At 31.3% G+C, this 18,970-nt stretch overlaps 2 protein-coding genes across 2 annotated transcripts in view; both read right to left on the bottom strand.

The window, feature by feature from the left end:
* Positions 1-88: 88 nt before the first annotated feature.
* On the bottom strand, positions 89-772 carry LOC140433863 (uncharacterized). Its single transcript, XM_072521838.1, has one exon. The coding sequence runs from the start codon at positions 770-772 to the stop codon at positions 89-91; it is 684 nt and encodes a 227-aa protein (XP_072377939.1).
* A 13,002-nt stretch (positions 773-13,774) lies between these two features.
* The window catches only part of LOC140434776 (gamma-soluble NSF attachment protein-like), a 47,441-nt gene continuing 42,245 nt past the window's right edge, over positions 13,775-18,970 (bottom strand). The window contains exon 8 of the mRNA XM_072523279.1: positions 13,775-14,639. Coding sequence (XP_072379380.1) covers positions 14,535-14,639 — 105 coding nt within the window. The 3' untranslated portion in view covers positions 13,775-14,534. The remainder of the gene's footprint in view (positions 14,640-18,970) is intronic.

Raw genomic sequence — 18,970 nt, forward strand, 5'->3', positions numbered from 1 at the left:
GTTCATTTCCTCGTGATAGTCGCCATTCAAACGTCCATAGGCCACCTTCTACAAAACCTGTTTCACTCCCAATATGTGTAAGAATCAGTCATTTTCCTTTGCCAGATGGATTTTTGAGACCTGACAAAAACGCCTGCCTGGAAGATTTCACCGTTTCGTCAACCCACACATGAGATTTTGTATGTCCTGCATTTACCCACGTTTCATCTAAATAATAAATTTTCCTGTTTTCCTCCCGAAATTTTTTAATGGATTTTAAAAAATTTCGCCTCCATAAAATAATCTCTTCTCGTTCTAATAAAGCACTGTTTCTACCCCTACGTACGTATTTAAAATCTAATGATTTTAGAAATTTATGGAAAGTACTGCGTTTAAAATTTGGCAGGCTTTCGTCGTCGTTAACAGCTGCAAGAACTTTGTCTATAGTTGGTATTTCGTTGCGAAAAAAAAATTGATGTACAATTCGACGAATAGCAGTTTTATCAAAATCGTCTATTTTGTGAAGTATGGTTTTTCTGGGTTTGTTCTTTTTCGGTGAAGAAAATCCTCCTGTACTATTCTGTTCCCTAATAATTCTGTACACAGAAGCTTCACCTACTCCGCTGGTAGAAGCAGTTTGTTTAAGTATTTCCGATATTAAAGCTTCAGGACGCGATTCCGTTGTCGATTTATAAATATTATATATAACGCTTTTTTCCGTACTACTAAATGCACGTAATTTTGAACGCTTTTTTGGAGTTAATTCCTCGGCAGAATCTGTAGAACTCGACATTGTTTGTAAAACTGAAAATTAGACAGCAAACTGTAAACAGTGTAAAAAATAAATATAAAAGCAAACAATAGAAAGCATAAATAAACACCCACTAAGTTCGATTAAACGTGCCGAAATGTACAATTATTACCACGAAAGCTATTTTATCAACTGAACTTATACCGAGTTTATACACGCAAGAATTTGCTGACGACAGTATTTGTTGGTTCAAACAAAATCAAACAGTAACTGATTATGGCAGTGTTAACAGTGGCGGTGTTTTATTTCATTGTAAATAGGAGCGTGTTACAAATTGCTATTTATTTTTAAAATAGAAAAATTTCTTTTGCATAAAACCAACAAGATGAATCTAGATAAGTACAACATATTATTAATTTTGGATTTCCGATTTACCAAAAAAATATGTTTAAAAAAGTATGTATTAGTAAACGTTAAATCCGGACCTGGCAAATTTGGCAACGCCTTGTTGTTTTGGCGCACTATCTCTTCTCGTTGGATAGAGTTTAGTAGAGTTTTTTAGTAGCAACTCTCTTAATATTAAGATAACAAATAGAAAAGTTACTATAACTGGCGAAAAAGTTCAATGGCTTAAAATCAATCCAACAGATAAGCTATCTTAAGAATGAACCAAAAAAAAATTGTGTAAAATATACAGCACAGGATATGGGTTTTTTTTCGTAAGGTTGATATAAACAAGAAAACGACAGCCCGCTCATCATCTACTGTAATTCACAGCCTAGATGTTCTGTATCCAAATGGGAGAGTAGTAACAAAAGAAAATAAAAAGGATTTAATGGACTTACTTAAGTTTATTCCGCTTGAGTTCCACAGCTTTTATTTTGGATTGAAAGATTGTTTCGAAACATTAGATGACATGGACATTGGACTTAAAAGAAGCAAATATACATGAACATTAAAAATACGCACTAAAATATATTTTTAGTTAATAAGTTGGAGATTTGTTTTCAGCTTATCTTAATTTTTGTTTTGGGCAATTTACTGGTTTTAGTTTTCTTTATTACAAATGTGCCTAAACATAGCTGAACACAGTAAGCAAAGTTAGTCTAGAAATATATTTTTTGTAACGGCAAATGTGTCTACTATTTGAACACAGAAATTAGAATAATAAAACTGAAGTGAGATTTTTCCTTAAATGTTGTTTTAAGACATTAGCTTTTTCTTAAAAAAAAAATAAGATGTTACACTTTTTTTTCATAAAAATTGAATTTTTTATTTAAAGTTAACTTTGATGATTTATCACAAAAACTCCACTTTATGACTTAGTCACCTTTGCCTCTGAGCCACTCATATACACTACTGTCAGGTAATGATAAATAAATATTTGCGAATTTTTTCAGAATTGGATACGCTTTTGCGTTTTCTGACCACCACTTTTAAGAGCCTGCCGTCCGATTTAAGCGAACAATTAATTTTCAAATAACAATCAATCTTATTTGCCACAAAACTTTTCTCTACATCCTCGTCATTTGGCATCTTGTCTGTAGAAACTTCATCAAAACAGTTCCAAAAAGTGTCGTGTATTTCTATGATTTTATTTTTATCAGTTTAATTGCTTTTTTTCTAACGAAGTGGAGAAGAATCATCATCGGTATTGTATATTTCCAGAGTTTCTGTCTTGCTATTTCATTGAACTAATTCCAGAAAGATATTATCGCTTTTACGTAAGAATCTTTTTTTTCAACTTTCCTCTAGAATTTTCAGACTGCGCAAGGTTCCGTTCACCGATTGAACTCATCGGGGGGTATGATGGGTGACCGAAGAAGGGGTAGTTTTAGTTGGTTGGCGACTGGTCAGGGGAGCTTGCGGCGTATATAATCCGTACTCTGAATGCTAGGTGCTAGTGTGTTCCTTTCCGGATCAAATCCAACAGTATTAGGGCCATCTTCCCTAGTCGGTTTAAAACCTTTCCGCCTCAGACAAAAAAAAATATTCTTAAACCTATCAGTGGAGAAATGTTAAAAAGGGTAAGAAAAGGTATTCATTTTATATATGTACAGATATTAAATATTTTGTTTATTTATTAAATTAAGCATTGATATTAATCATAAATTTAATATCCTTACACTAAGGATATCTGACTAGAAAAAGTCGATAACATTAAGATAGTATTAATGAATCAAGCAAAAAAGCAGTATGATTGAGACACTATTATCATATAAAATGTTATATGTATGTAATAGTTTTAGACGTTATATCGTTCAAATAAGAAATACGTTCACGGAGATTGTTCAATAGAAACTATAAATATATATGCCAACATCCTGTATGAAATACTTCTTTTAGTTGCATGTTAATGGAAAATCTATAATATATTTATATACATAACAAATCGTGAATTTCGTAGCACCACTGGCACAGACTAGTTTGTGAGAACTATCGTTCCAACCAAAAAGAAGCCTGCAGATTGAACTTCTGGGGTTTGAGAATCTGATAGTTACGTAAATGGGTTTAACAATTTTAGTCCCATCACAAACAAAATTAATTAATGAAATGTTTAGAACTGAAATATAAAATGTTGAACACTTTAAAGAATAAAGGTGTCCTATGTGGGAGACAACAATAGATGGATTAAAAAACCAAAATAAAAACGATAAAGAATACTACAAAATGCGTATTATGTGACAAATCACCACTGGTAAAATATTGGCAGAGAAAATGTGTGACAATTTTATACATTGTGACAGGCAAATATTAAAAAAAATCAAATCTAGAAAGATGAAGACAAAACTGGTAGACGCGGTAGAAAATAATTCGGCTAAAGGCAGAATATATCAGCTTAATTAATGGACATATTTATATTTTAAACTAAAAAAATCTTCAATTTATAGATATTTCCATTGAATAAACTCTATGTATCTGTTATAGTAAAGAAACAATTAAGATTATACACAACAAGTATATAATCAATACTATAAGTTTGTTTAATTAGTACATTTTTATTACTGCAGGTCAATTATATTGTTATACGTCTAATGAATATTATACTTCTTTCTTGCTTGTAACAGAAACCTATATCTATATACAAAATATAGTGTATCGTTTACAAAAACTGAAAATGATAACTAAAAGATCGAATACAATACCCCTGCTCGTAAATCTGAAATTACGCATTTTTTTAATGTTAATTCAAATTCGTTTTATTTAAACGAATTGCAAGCATAATCTGTAACGGAAATCACGATTTCCTCAACGTTTACACTAGGTTAAATTACTGATCTGGTTACTCCAACAATAAAAGGCTAATAATCAAGCGTGAAGAATTAGCTCAAATGCTTCTTTCAAACTTCAATCTTTCAAGTAAAAGGATCAGTTTGAGATGGAAATAAGAATATCTAGAAAGACAAAAGATTTGGTTCCTATAGTTTGTTCAGATTCGTGGAAAGTGGAAAAGAGGGAAGAGTAAATAAAACGACTGCGCCTCTCTATGTAATGTACAAACCTAAGGGTATGATATAAGGTGGCGATACTAGCAAAATAATATTTAGGTCAAAATAAAGTATTTACAATTTTATACACGGTTGATTCCCACTCATAAAGCTTCTTGCTAGAATTAATAAAAAATATTACAAGGAAATTCCATAAACATCTTTGATAAACGTTCAATAAATGAAAAACTGTCATGCGCGCACACAGTTTCAGATTCTGACAACATTTGTAATGTTATTTAAAAAGTTGGCGATCGTGCGAACTATGAAAGTAAAAGTGGTCAATTAGTGGGATATTATACAGAGTTAGACATTGAAGAAGCTGATTCTTTATGTCTCGGTACAATTAGAAGACAAATTAAGTTTTGCATTTGACAAAAAGGCTACATACTAATTAAAAAAATGATTTGCTGGAAAAACAGTCACAAAAACAAATTTCACGTGCTGCAAAACACATAATTAAATGGTTTGCAATGTCATTTTATATGGGAAGAACAATTTTATATTCGCCAGGTGACTACGAAAGAGTTTGTCACAGTGCTTTTCAGAAATACGTATTTATACATTCGACAAACAGGGAGTATCGTAAAAACATATTAGATCACAATAGATTATTCCATAGTTCACATATTCCACAAATAAATATTCATTAGTAGATAACTTTAAAAATTTAAATAAGGGCTTTTAATGCAGTTTGTCGATCGAGTAATCGGGGTATTAGTGTAATCAAAATTTGAGCTGCGAATGTTTTTATTTTATTAACACAATTTCAGTAATTTGTATAGAGAGTTGTTTCTACAATCAAAATATAAAAATTTTAAACATTAAATATTTCGTTTATGGCGAATAAGACTACATTACTACAAAGTTCTCTTTTTAAACATCAAAAAAGACATTCATTTACAACTGTGTAGATTGAAATTAATCAATAATAATCGCAGACAAGGAAAAATAATCGCAAAGCATTATTGTTTATTATTTTTTTTTCGTAAACTGAACAAAGTTACTTATAATTTATTGTTTTTATAACGTTTCCGTAAGATAATTATTCAAAATGGCACACGGCCGCCCATTTGTACAATAAAATTAAATGGTATTATATGGCAATTATATGAGGTAACTAGTACCTCATTTCAAGCTCAAAATATTTATTTCAAATATAAACAATCGCCGCATCTTGTTTTCTTAACAATAAATCATAAAATAATACATTTTTGGGCAACTAAACTAAGTATGAGAAATTTTAAATTGTGCAGTTATCGTTTGAAAAGAACTCAATTTTCATGGTGCTTCCAAATAATGGTAAATATTGCAATATTAACTCACTAAACATTACATTATATAACGGTTTACGTCACTGAATCCCATCGAAATATATGAATAAGTAACCCATTGCCCAAAATTTAATAATTAAAATTTAATTGTTCAGAAAATATGATGCTGTAATTATTTAACTAATAAAAATTAAAATAAATATTTTGAGATTTTGGGCTGAAACTCATAATTGAGTAAATGCAGATGAAAATAACTAATAAATAAAAGGAGTTTTCAAATGAACTATTACTTGCGATATAATGTTATTTAAAATAATTGTACAAAATGGCATCAATCCGATAATTTTAATGATTATAATACTAAAACTATAAACTTAGTCCGATGTTAGTTCAATTTCACTTCTTTCACAACTTTACAAAACCTTTACAAAGATTATTACAAACAGGTTAACAATTAAATTTGACGGATATCAACCAGTAGAACAAGCCGGATTTAGAAAAGGGTAAAGCACCTGTGACCATTTATATACTTTGAAAATCCTAATAGAAAAGACTAACGAATAAAATCTCCCATTATTTATTGCTTTTATAGATTATGAAAAAGCTTTTGATAGCGTAGAACTTTGGACAATAGAAGAAGCATTAGTCAACAACCGGATTGACTCCAGGTACAGAATATTAATACATAATATTTACGAACAAGCTGAAATGATAGTGACGTTGGGTAATGGAATCGAAACAAGACCAGTAAAAATCGAGACCGAGGCCTAAGACAAGGAGACCCAATATCTCCAAAATTATTTACAGCTGCCCTAGAAGATATCTAAGTCATTAGAGTGGGGAAATAAGGGAATCCCTATTAACGGAAGATACTTGAACCATCTTAGATACGCAGATAATGTAATACTAATAGCCGACACGTGGAATACACTGATTGAGGAGCTACACACAGAATGCCCTAAAAAAAGGACTGAAAATGAATTTCAGCAAAACTAAACTAATGTCAAACAAAGATGACAAATCTATGATAAACATCCAAGGGACAGAGATAGAACACGTAGATGAATATACATATCTGGGTCAAAATGTTAAGGTAAGCAAAGACATTCAGACTACAGAAATAAGCAGACGTGTAAAAATGGGATGGACAGCAATCGGAAGACTCTCATACGTACTTAAAAATAAAAATATACCTCAAAGACTGCGAACGAAAGTGTTTAATTCATGTATCCTACCTTACTTACATATGGAGCTCAAACCTGGACATTCACTAAAATAAACATGGAGAAGATCAGAAAAACTCAGATAGCTATGGAACGACAGATGCTGGGTATCTCAATCATAAAACCAATGAAGACATTCGTAATAGAACAAAAGTAAAAGATGCTGTTGAAAGTAGAAGATGCTAAACTGAAATGAAAATGGGCTAGACATAACGAACGTCTTAAGGATGGCCGATGGAATAAAGAAATCGGGAATTGCCGGCCATATGAAGCCAAAAGACCACAAGGAAGGCCGCAAATGCGCTGGAGCGACGATATTAAAGATGCTGTTGAAACTAGAAGATGCTAAACTGAAATGGAAATGAGCTGGACATAACGAACGTCTTAAGGATGGCCGATGGAATAAAGAAATCGGGAATTGGCGGCCATATGAAGCAAAAAGACCACGAGGAAGACCGTAAATACACTAGAGCGACGATAAAAGAACTACAGGACCAGTGTGGAAACGTTTTACAAACAACAGAGATGAATGGCGAGAATTAGGAGATGCCTATATTTAGCAATCCGAATAAAGAGAAGGGCTTAAAAAAATTCTTCGGCTTCTTCTATTTTTATAAGTCACAGGTGCATAATTTAGATACACAGTGTTTACAAGTGATTATTTTTCATTGTTTGAGACTCGCTTTTACTTTACAATCATTATTCGAAAAATTAAAATTTTAATAACAATTGTGACACACAAATTATTTTTGTTACCACTTAAAATTATAAGTCAAAAAACCTAGCATACTAAATGCAAAGTATTCTTTTTTTATTTTAATTTTCACTGTTTTACTATTTAAGTCTACAAAAAAACGTTTTAAGATTTGTATGACAAACATCCTGAGGGGGAAAATATTTAGTTTATAGGGTTTCCGGTTTCCATGACAGAATATATTGTGATAAATTATGTCGTGACATTTTAATGACATAAAATTTCAATATTAATAACCTATAACTGATAGAACGAACTAATCATCTCAAAAGTTACATGATTATTTAGGTGCATTTACATTCTTAAATACATTTTTAAAAAACAAAGATATGCTACTGATTATTTTGATAATACATTCGATCGCAAAATTAACCGGACAGTTGCTTCTTTCCAAAAAATTCACAACAGATATTTAATTCACAGAGTTTTCTCACGAATTGTTTATTAACATAGAATAACGTATAAACTAAATAAATAACAGTCAATTGTACAGATGTAGCTTCAACAATATGGTCGCAACCAACTGTCGAAGTTCGGAAGTAGCTATTTGAAGATCCTATATATTTATAGTAAAATAAACGGTTCTTAATCAAGGCCAATCTATATGACAAATGAAAACTCTCAATTAAAGGATGAATTTTGAGCGAGTGGCTTCCGGAATATTTGAAAACTAATTAGGTCACTAACCTAAAAAAATTGACGAAAGTCGATTTAAACCTTCATGCTTCTGTGTGTGTCCCCAGAAACAGTGAGAACAATCAGGAAAAAATTATTTTTATAAGTAACTATATTATAATATTTGAACGAAAAATCTTTAGACACATATATAAGGGGGTAAAGGAAAATGACATATGGCGCAGAAGATATAACTTTGAACTGTACACAGCATACTACAACGAACCCGAGATCATAACACCCATAAAGATCGGACGTCTGCGCTGGATGGGCCATGTTGAACGAATGTTGGAGACTGAAACACCAAAACATATTATGAGACAAACACCAGTAGGAAGAAGGTCAAAGGGAAGACCCAAACTTAGATACATGGAACAAGTGGAACAAGATCTGAAAACACTTAAGATTACCAACTGAAAAAACAAAGCAAGGAACAGAACAGAATGGCGGAAAATCCTAGAACAAGCCAGGACCCAGAAAAGGTTGTCGAGCTACTAATGATGATGAACTATATTATAATTATGAGGTTTTACAGTTTACAGTGTACTTATTATAAATTACACCTAACAATTGTAAGTATAATAATAGTTAATAGCATGCGTGTGAACATATTGTAAATAAAGTAAACCAACTGTTAAACATCGAAGTGGGTACAAATTACATGAACAATTCCAAAGTCCTAACAATTAAGCAAGGAGTGAGTACCTCAATGCTAATAATAATTACGAGAAAATAATATAAATGAACATGGCAAGTAATATTCTAAAACAAATAAATAGAAGATCTGGATTATTTACCACAATAAATCAGTTCTAGTTCTTATATACGATGATTATGTTAGGAGAAAAAGGGATTCGAAATCTAAAAGAAATGTTTAACTAGTAAAACTGAGAAGTAAACGTCCCATAGGAAGATTTCCCACATAATGGATTGATGGTATTGTTACCAACATGCTTTCGGCATGGCCCATGTAACGGTTGCATCTCGAAAAGGCATCGAGAACCTTTGCGATGTATCGAGTGCGAGAGAGAACAACCCGTCACGTAGGCGAACTAGAGGTGGGCTACTCAGAATCTTCTAGAACATAGTAACTTTGGTATATATATGTTACGATGTTATGAGTTGGGTTAGTTGATAAGATATAATCGTGCTGTAAACTTATAAATAAATATATTTATATAAATTCGAACTGCTCGTTTTATTTAATCTCGCTACACTATGTATAAAAATTCTTTACCAGCATATGGTCCAAGTGGATCAAATAATAATATAAATAAATATGTTCTGATAAATGTCTATATTAAAAATACAGATGTCTTGATGCTGCTACGATAAAAATTAGGAGATACTGAGCAGAGGAAACAGATTCTTCATCTTCGCTATTGCTTGAAATAACATTTTCATAAGTTTACAAATTTCTAAATTTCTTAACACACTTATTGATACACGACTGTGATAGCAAATAAAATAACGTAAAAATAATTGTGTATCACTATAAAAAAAATTTCCACACAAGAATGACATTCATTTACAAATATAGAAAACAAGATGGAATGCTTGTATGAATAAATTTCTTACTTAAAACATATATCACATTTATTCAATATTTAAGAATAGTTAGGCTAATGAATAAAGTCTAGTTCTCATATCTAACATATTGATCAAAACTTGACAAAATGCATTAAAAATTTACCGAAAAATTGATAAAATTATATAAAAGCATCACTTTATTCTCTCCCGATTTTCCGTATCATTAGAGCAGACAGATGACCTGGACTGTGTCACACATACACAATAATATATTTTTTATCGAGTTTTGAACAATTAATTTTATACAAATATATAACAGAAATAATATTTACAGAAGCAACAAAAAGTTACATCTCGATTAGGACGTAGCACAGATTGTACCAACTGGCAAGTGTATATAATTCAATAACATAAACCAAATCTATATATATATATATATATATATATATATATATATATATATATATATATATATATATATATATATATATATAAATATATATATATATATATATATATATATATATATAAATATATATATATATATATATATATATATATATATATAAATATATATATATATATATATATATATATATATATATATATATATATATATATATGTGTGTGTTAGTTATAGCACAAATATTGGCTTTATCGTTAGTTTTACAATACTTTGAGCGTGAAAACTCAAGAGTAGCCTGAGTAGATAAATAGAAACAAATACACAGCCCAAAATTTAGATAACAAAATTCTATATGCCTACCATTTTTAATAATAAATATGTTACGAATACACAGTGTATATTTAGATTCTAAATACCTGTGTACACAAGTAATAAAAGATGTACTTCTCAAGACAAAATGTAAAAAAATTATGTAAATTTCCAGGGCATACTATAATAAACTTTCTTTCTTAGTTGACAATGAAGAAATTTTATTAGGGATATTTGCAATTAAACAAATATTACAGCACTATATTCAGACTCCTTCCAAATAGCAGTGACTAAAATGTCATAAATATATGTTAATTACTAATGAAGTTAGACCAACTTAAAATTCGGAAACTTTTCAAAAGAGAGATCTTTCAAGTCACAGTCTGGTAAGTCGACGAGGCTAAGCGACCTTTTGAAATCACCAATCTACTTCTGGACAAAATTTAAAAGATTTATTCCAATTTTCAGGCCACACTACAATACATTATATTATATTACTTTTTGTAGTTGTAAATGGGAAATTTCTACAAGGACAGAATATTGTCCAGCTTAAGGTGGTTCCATTCATTATTTCAGTGCAATAATTTAACCATTAGGTACATATTTTCAACTTATACCAAGCAGTAGATCAAGCAGGCTTCCGTTCGGAATAAAGAACAAACCATCATTTTTTTACATTAAAGCTACTCATAACATAGAGCAGCTCAGAAAACTATAGGCCATTGGTGTTTGTGTTTACTTAACGGCCTGCATACAGATTCATATTACTGCCAGGAAGTTTCCCATACAAAGCCGGATCAGACAGGATTATAAATTAGCCCCAATATATTTATATGGATGGTATTATGCAAAACAGAGTCAAACCACACAAGTCTGGTTTTGAATATGTTGCAAATCACATGTTTTATTCTTGTATACCTATTATATATCAGTAAGATTTGGAATTACTTTTTCAACACAGTTTAAAAAAATACCAATTGTTTCTGTCTAAAAAAAATAAAATGTTGGATAAATCATTTTTGATTTTAGGTTATACAAGAAAGTAAGTTTTTTTTAAACACAGTAACCCACATACTAATTATAAAACATGTTTTATTAATTCAAAATATAAGACAAAATATTTAAGAACAGATAATTAAAATTTTTAATATTATTTAAAAGTGTTTCAAATAATTTTAATCTTCTTCATTAAAGTGCAAATTTTCTACTCCAAAACCATCAATATCATCAATAAAGTCAGCTGTTCTTAAGGAATTATAAAATGGTTTTAGATCTTGTGGTACTAGCTTTAATATTTCTTTGAGATCTTTTAATTTTTTCTTTGGATGTGGTTTACCTGTTGGCCATAACTGCTGATCCAACTCCATATCTTGGAACAATTTCTGCAGACGACCTTTTTTTAGATCTACTATCTGTACGTTTTCTTCTGTTGTATCTGGTTTCACGTAGAACAAAAAAGACTCACTCTTTAAAACTTTAAGTTGATGATATTGTTCTGAAGCTATTTTAGAATATTTTGAAGGTATTTTGAGAACGATTTCCGAAGTGGAAATTGAAACGTCAATAAACGTACTTTAACCTTTAATTGTGGCTTATTCCTATTTCAATAGTAATTACTTTAATTTCATGAGTCTTGAGCTAATTTACTTTCTCTTTCTCTGAGTCAACTTTCCTGTCTGTGATAAATTCGAATAGTTTGTCAATTGAAACCATTTATTCTTATTCTATTTTGTTAAAAACAAATTTGTTTTTTCTCTCACACTCTTTCAGAACATTAACGTAGTCTACATCCGTCTTTATGCACTGATGGACCTTTAAAGAGCGCTCAACATCCCCAAATTCTAAATTATTGGGCAGAAAGGTATGTCCTGGTAGTAAGAATCGTCAAGTGATAAAATCGAGAGATTGATGGTTACACAATGCGGGCATCATTAGAAGTACTAGATTAATACTGCTGTTTTGAACACCGCAACAGTCTAGCCACAGAACAACGTTTTTAACAAGTGGATTAATATTAATATGATCATTTAAGTACTTCCTTAAACAGTATCACACTTCTTGGGTTCCTCTCCCAGCTTCATGTTCTCTTTAAAGGACAGTAAATAAAATGTTGACTTATTATTATTAGGAAGGTTTTACCACTTTCCATCTGGTTTAGGATCTGTTTAATATATAAATTAATATTATAAAAATTATTAACCAAATAATAGAAGATAACCACGATTCCCTAATCTGCTGTTTAACTGTTATGGCGCCAATGTGGGTTGATACAGAATTGAGTGGCTTTTAGCTTGAATTGATGGTTAAACGTTTTTTGCGTAAGTGCAAGTTGAATATTCAGAGATTGTGGATTAAAATTTCAGCTGTATCACTCTTTTAAATACTGATGCGACTTAAAAATCATTTTTGTATAATTTAAATAACAATATAATCTATCGTGTAATTATGATAACTAAATTTTTAATGTTTTGTTGTTTAATTGCTTTTTGCATAACACCATCCATATATACAATATATTCTTTGAAATCGGTTAATACCTTTAAATTTTACATTGTTTCCAAGTTAAATCGATCACACTCTACGATGTGAATGATCAATTTTTAATTCCCTAATGTCAATTTATGCATAAGCTTTATTTTAGAGGACGTATTAGATCGGAGGGTGGAACACTATATAGAGCACTATAAAAACTAACATATCTCCAGGAAGTGACGGTATACTTGTAGAACTGATTAAATGTGGAGGTGGTAGTCCTACTAATTAGATACAGAAAATAGTAGTGAGAGCTTCGAATGAAGACAAAAAAAGTTTATCAATTGGAATGCAGAAACTATGGCGTATAACACTTCTTAACACAGTATACAAAATATTTTCGAGTATCCTGTATGGTGGCCTAAGATCGTATTTGCAAATATCAAAGTGTTTTTAGGTTTGGTCGATCAACAACGAACCACATTTTTGTGCTGAGGTAGATACCGAAAAAATCCGACGAATTCAATATCGATATCTACTACCTCTTCATAGATTTTAAATCAGCTTATAATAGTGTGCTACGAAGTAAACTGTATGAAGCCATGGATGAATTCTATATTTCCGATAAACCAATACGACTGTAAGGGCCACAACGCGTGTCACCCATTCACTGTTAATAACTCTAGCTTTGATTTGAAGTGGTGGACAAATTTACATACTTTGGATTCCTGATGACCAAAGACAACTATATCATGGAAGAAATCAAACGAAGAATAATTCGTTTATAATAAAGTACAAGAAAAATAGGTGCAATAATTGTCAATGGATAGGGCTGACTGGCAAAATAGATTTGGAAAGGTTGAGACTCTACTATAGGGTTTTAGTGCCATTGATGATGATGATGGTGATGATATTCCTACTTTATTTTTTCTTCGTAGCCCTTTCTCCTTTTTTTAGTTTTAATTTTGTTATGTCCTATCAACTATATAATAATTATGAACTAATGTTTTTGAATCCTTGTCAATTCAGCTCTCGGAAATGTAATGTTCTTGCCGATAACAATTTTTCTAGATATAAGCCCTAAAAAATTGCATTACTTTTTAACGATTTCAGTTATGTCACGAATTTCAGTCAGCTTTCTTACCGTTTTCATCAATAACATTTTGTTATTCACATCTACTCTCCCATTTTTCTTTGTATTATTGTTGATTTCTGTCTCTCCGATCTAACAACTTAAATTTCAAATTATACACTTCTCTATTAATTCATCTCTTTTCCCTATATCGCTATAACCTTCTTGATATCATATTAATCACAAAAATACTTATTATTTTAACACTTCTGTAACATACTTCATTGCAGTGGGTTTTTTTGGACTGTCCTTTATATCTTGCGATTATAAGATGAAAACTTTGCAAACTACACAAAAATATTCGATTATCTGTTAAACAAGGCCAATGTGCATATTATTGAACAATGTAAATGTAATTTGTTTACTATAGCTCTTAAAAATACATAGACATGTAAAATAATGTGACATCCAAATGTTTGAGCGCATTGTATCAAACAATTACGAACCTATAAACAACGATACCTATCTAAAATGTCGAGATGTGTTTAATATACAAAACTTTAATCATGAAAACCAATTAGAATATAGTATTTATAGCAATTTAACATAATCCTCCTGCATATTCGTCCTCCTCGTTTTCTTCTGTATGTACTTCTTCAGTAGCACTTGAAGGTTGTTCATCGTTGCTGAATACCTCTAACTCCTCCTGTAAATAAAAATTTGGTTAATTATGTCATGTGTGCACGCGTCATCTTAGAATTTTTTGAAAAAACTTCTATGGACAGGCATAAAAGTTATATACTTTTTTAAATGGGAAAAAGACCTCATCTTGGCGTCGGCATAAAATCGGTTAATACTGCAATGTACCGTTGATTGAATATCGGATATTCAATCAACGAATGTACTTAACGCAAATCGCGCACAGGCCAGTTCTAAGCAAGGGTATTGTCAGTATGTTCTTGAAACGAATTTTGTATTGTGCAATTGGTACAGGTTAGTTCTTGGTTACTGGAAGAACTGGGATACTAGAAAATAAAACTCAGACTGAGAAGGCCAAGGATATTGGGAGGGCACTCACTATAAAGTTTTCGTGTCAGGAGCAACAATCACAAGCACAAGCTTCTTCTTCCTACTTTATAAATAGGCAAAATGCCTGTTTTACTTCGGTTTTTAGCCTCAATTGACGTTGTCTGACCATCTTTTCCTCAGTCGTCCCAATGATCTTCTTTTATTTGGCGATTTGTCTCTTGCTATTCGTACTATTCTATTTTCTGTCTAAGCACAAGCTAATAATCAAAATAACCCTAAATGCTAAACCAGCCAACATGCTCATTGTACAGGTATAAATGCCAATATCCGAAGCGGCAGAAGATATAGTAGAAGAAACATACCACCTGACACATGAAACCATCTCCAACATTCGAAAGAAACGATAGGCGAGCATGACTTAGGCGAGCGAAATGATAGACGTAAATACTCTTTCAGTTCGCCGTCGATACGGATCGTAATATAATAAACATAATGTTTAAACATCATCCGCGAAGATTATCAACATTGATTTCGCTTGGAGGACGATACAAAAACTAAATAGATGATATTCTTGTCACTACACAATGGAAGAGCTCAGTAATTATTGAAACGACAAAAACCCGCTGCGAACTGTGGTTCCGACCACAAAATGTTACAAACAGAATTCCGCATTAAGATACACAGTAAGACAGCTGCAAACAAAAGACAAAAATTGGTTCGAAAACACACAAAATGTTATAGAAGTATTAAGAAAAACTGACCTACCAGTGACTACCGGAGACCCTGACAAAACGTGGAAATACACAAAGAAGAGGATCACTGAAGCTATCAGCAACGCAAATCTCAAAAAAAAATAGAAAGGAAAAAACATTGAATGTGAAGACTCTCAACCTTGTAGAAGAAAGACGAAAACTTAACAGCGGCACATCAAACTTAATACAAAAAGAAATAAAGATAGGCACCATAAATACAACAATAAAGCTCTTGCGCAGAAGAGACAAAAATAATTATATTAAAAACATATGTTCACAACTAGAAGAACATGGTGACCGCCAAGAATCACTTTTATTCCCAAATAATAAAAAGGTTCACTGACATATTGCAATAATTATATATATATATATATATATATATATATATATATATATATATATATATATATATATATATATATATATATATAATGATATTGAAATTTGATCTAAATAAATACAGTTCTGATTTTTATAATTTTCAATAATTTGACTTAGCAAACCATTAATTCACTTAATCAGTATTCCATTATTCAAAATATATCTAAATGATTTTTTTACAGAGCGAACTTTAAATCAAATGTTTAAATTTGATCTCAGGATTCCTCTTTGAGTTCTGAAATACCTTTGACTCATAATAATGTGAAAACATACAACAGGAACAGAAGGAAATAAAAGAAATGTACTTAAATTGTTCAAAAAATTTAAATATATATAAAATAAGTGATGGATTCGACCGTTACTTGATGGAAATTAATTTTATCTGACAATAAAACACTAAAAACTTTTGTTACGACTATACACAGCAAAAATTGGCAGCCTACCATAGCATGTTACATAGATTAATAGAAATAGAATTCAAAAAACAACTTCGAGATAGAATTGAATATCATTAAGCAAATAGCAGTAAACAATGGGTATAACGAACACACAAATAAAATTTTAAATTAAAAACTACATAAGACAGCCCTGAAACTAGTATTTCTACCACCAGAGAAAAACCCAGTACCTTCTGCTCGATTACATATACAGGTAAGATATCAACAAAAATAGCCAAACACATAAAAAAGAAAGAAATAACACCAGCTTTTAGAACAAACAACAACTTGGGTAAATATATTAAGAACAACAAGAGGCAAAAGAAAAAACACTTACACAGTGGTGTATACAAACTTAAATGTGGCGACTGCCCATTTTTATCAAACTTATAGCAGAACATAAAAGAGCTTTCAATAATAGAAAAACATTCTACGCATTTCATCTTCTAGACAATAATCATTGTTTTATTTCCCTGTTATATAAAGAAAGATATATTTCCCTGTTTTGTCGATTTTGAAAAGGCCTTCGATTGTGTTTCTTTACCAAATATTGGCTTGGATGGAAAGAATTGAGACTAATAAGAAATCTTTAATAATGCCAAACAACCAAAATTAGAATTGAATCCGAAATGTCCAGCATTATAAACATCAAGCAAGCGGGGTGTAAGACAGGGATGCATTTGGTCACCCATGTGGTTTAACTTGAATTTCAAGCTCTTGTTAAAAAAAAAAGAGAAAATAATGAAGACGTAAAACTAAACGGTGTTCAAATACCCAGTACCAGATATTCCGGCGACACCGGAAAAGAAAACCAAACCATGGTAATTCAGAGAAACCAGAATGTACCATTTAGGGTCAATAACTTGGACAAGAACCGGTCAATCAATACAAATTATTTGGGGTGTTAGCCAATTGAATCTCGAAAAATAAATATCCTTAGGTATTAAATAAATATCCATACATTGCCTAAGGTAGGAATAGCTTTGTAAAATTAAGGGGGCTCATTTGCAAGCCAAATCTTAGATTTCATCATCATGGGTCTATCAAGGAGCGTTTATCTAGCTGGGTTATTTTTTTCCATCCGTATTACATGCCCTATCCACCTCAGACATCATATCTTCATATTTTTTACGATATCAGGTTCCTGGTATACTCTATAAAGTTCTAAGTTGTATCGTCTTCTCCACACTCCATTGTCATTCACTGCTTCATAGATTCGCCTTAGTACTTTTTCTCGAAACAGCTTAACATGTTTTCATTATTTTTTGTTAGAGTTCAGGTTTCTGAACCATATGTTAGGACTGGGCGTATTATTGTTTTGTAATTTTATTTTTGTATTTCTCGATATAATTGTGAATTTAAGGAGGATATTGAGCCTAAAATAGCATCTGTTGGTCGTGCAAATTCTGCGGTTTATCTCTGCGGTAGTATTATTTTCAGTGTTAAGGAGCGTTCCCAGGTATACAAATTCGTTCACTGCTTCGATGACGTCGTTTTCTATAACAAGTGGTCGTAGGATTTGTGGTTGCGTGCTTATTTTCATATACTTCGTTTTTTTTTATGTTTATTATTAAACCCAATTTTGTAGCTGATTCTTTTAATGCCTCTCATACAGTGTTTTCCGTTCTCCCAACAATAATGATATCATCACCATATGCCAAGATTTGCATTGATTTATTATATATTGAACAAGTGGTTGTGAGATACGTATTACTTTTTCCAGAGCCCAGAGCCAGATTGAACAGTATACAGGAGAGAGGGTCTCTCTTTCGTAGCCCGTTATTTATTTTAAAAGGTTCAGACAGTTCCCCCTGAATTCGTACTCTATATTCAACTTATTCAAGAGTTAGTTTTGTTAAATTTACCAACTGATTTGGTATTCCTAGCTCTTTCATTGCTATGAACATTTCTCTTCTATTCACAGAGTCGTAGGCTGCTTTGTGGTCTAAAAATATGTGATGAATATAAATGTCATATTCCAGTGTTTTTTCCAAAATTTGTTTCAGGGTTGCAATCTGATGAATTGTCGATTTACCACCTCTGAAACATGCCTGGTGTTTTCCTACTATCCGTTCTGCATATGGTGCGATACGGTGACATAGTACTGTGAAAAATATTTTATACGCTGCATTTCGAAGCGTAATTACTTTGTGGTTAGAGCATTCAAAGATATCTCCTTTTTTGTGTATGGTGCAAAGTATTCCAATATTCCAATCATTGGATAGGGATTTCTGTGTCCATATTTCTTTTATAAGCTGCTGTAATTTAATAAACAAGCTTAAATTTGGCTAACGAAATGATATATATGAGTCTCCATACAGTCTTACTGTATGGAGTACAAAACTGGAGCTTGAAAACAACAAATCTGTATAAATTAGATGCCTTTAAGATGTGACTCTATCGACGTATTTTTAAAATACCATGGATAGCAAGATTAC

Source organism: Diabrotica undecimpunctata, chromosome 2 (assembly GCF_040954645.1).
Source record: "Diabrotica undecimpunctata isolate CICGRU chromosome 2, icDiaUnde3, whole genome shotgun sequence".
Taxonomy (NCBI): domain Eukaryota; kingdom Metazoa; phylum Arthropoda; class Insecta; order Coleoptera; family Chrysomelidae; genus Diabrotica; species Diabrotica undecimpunctata.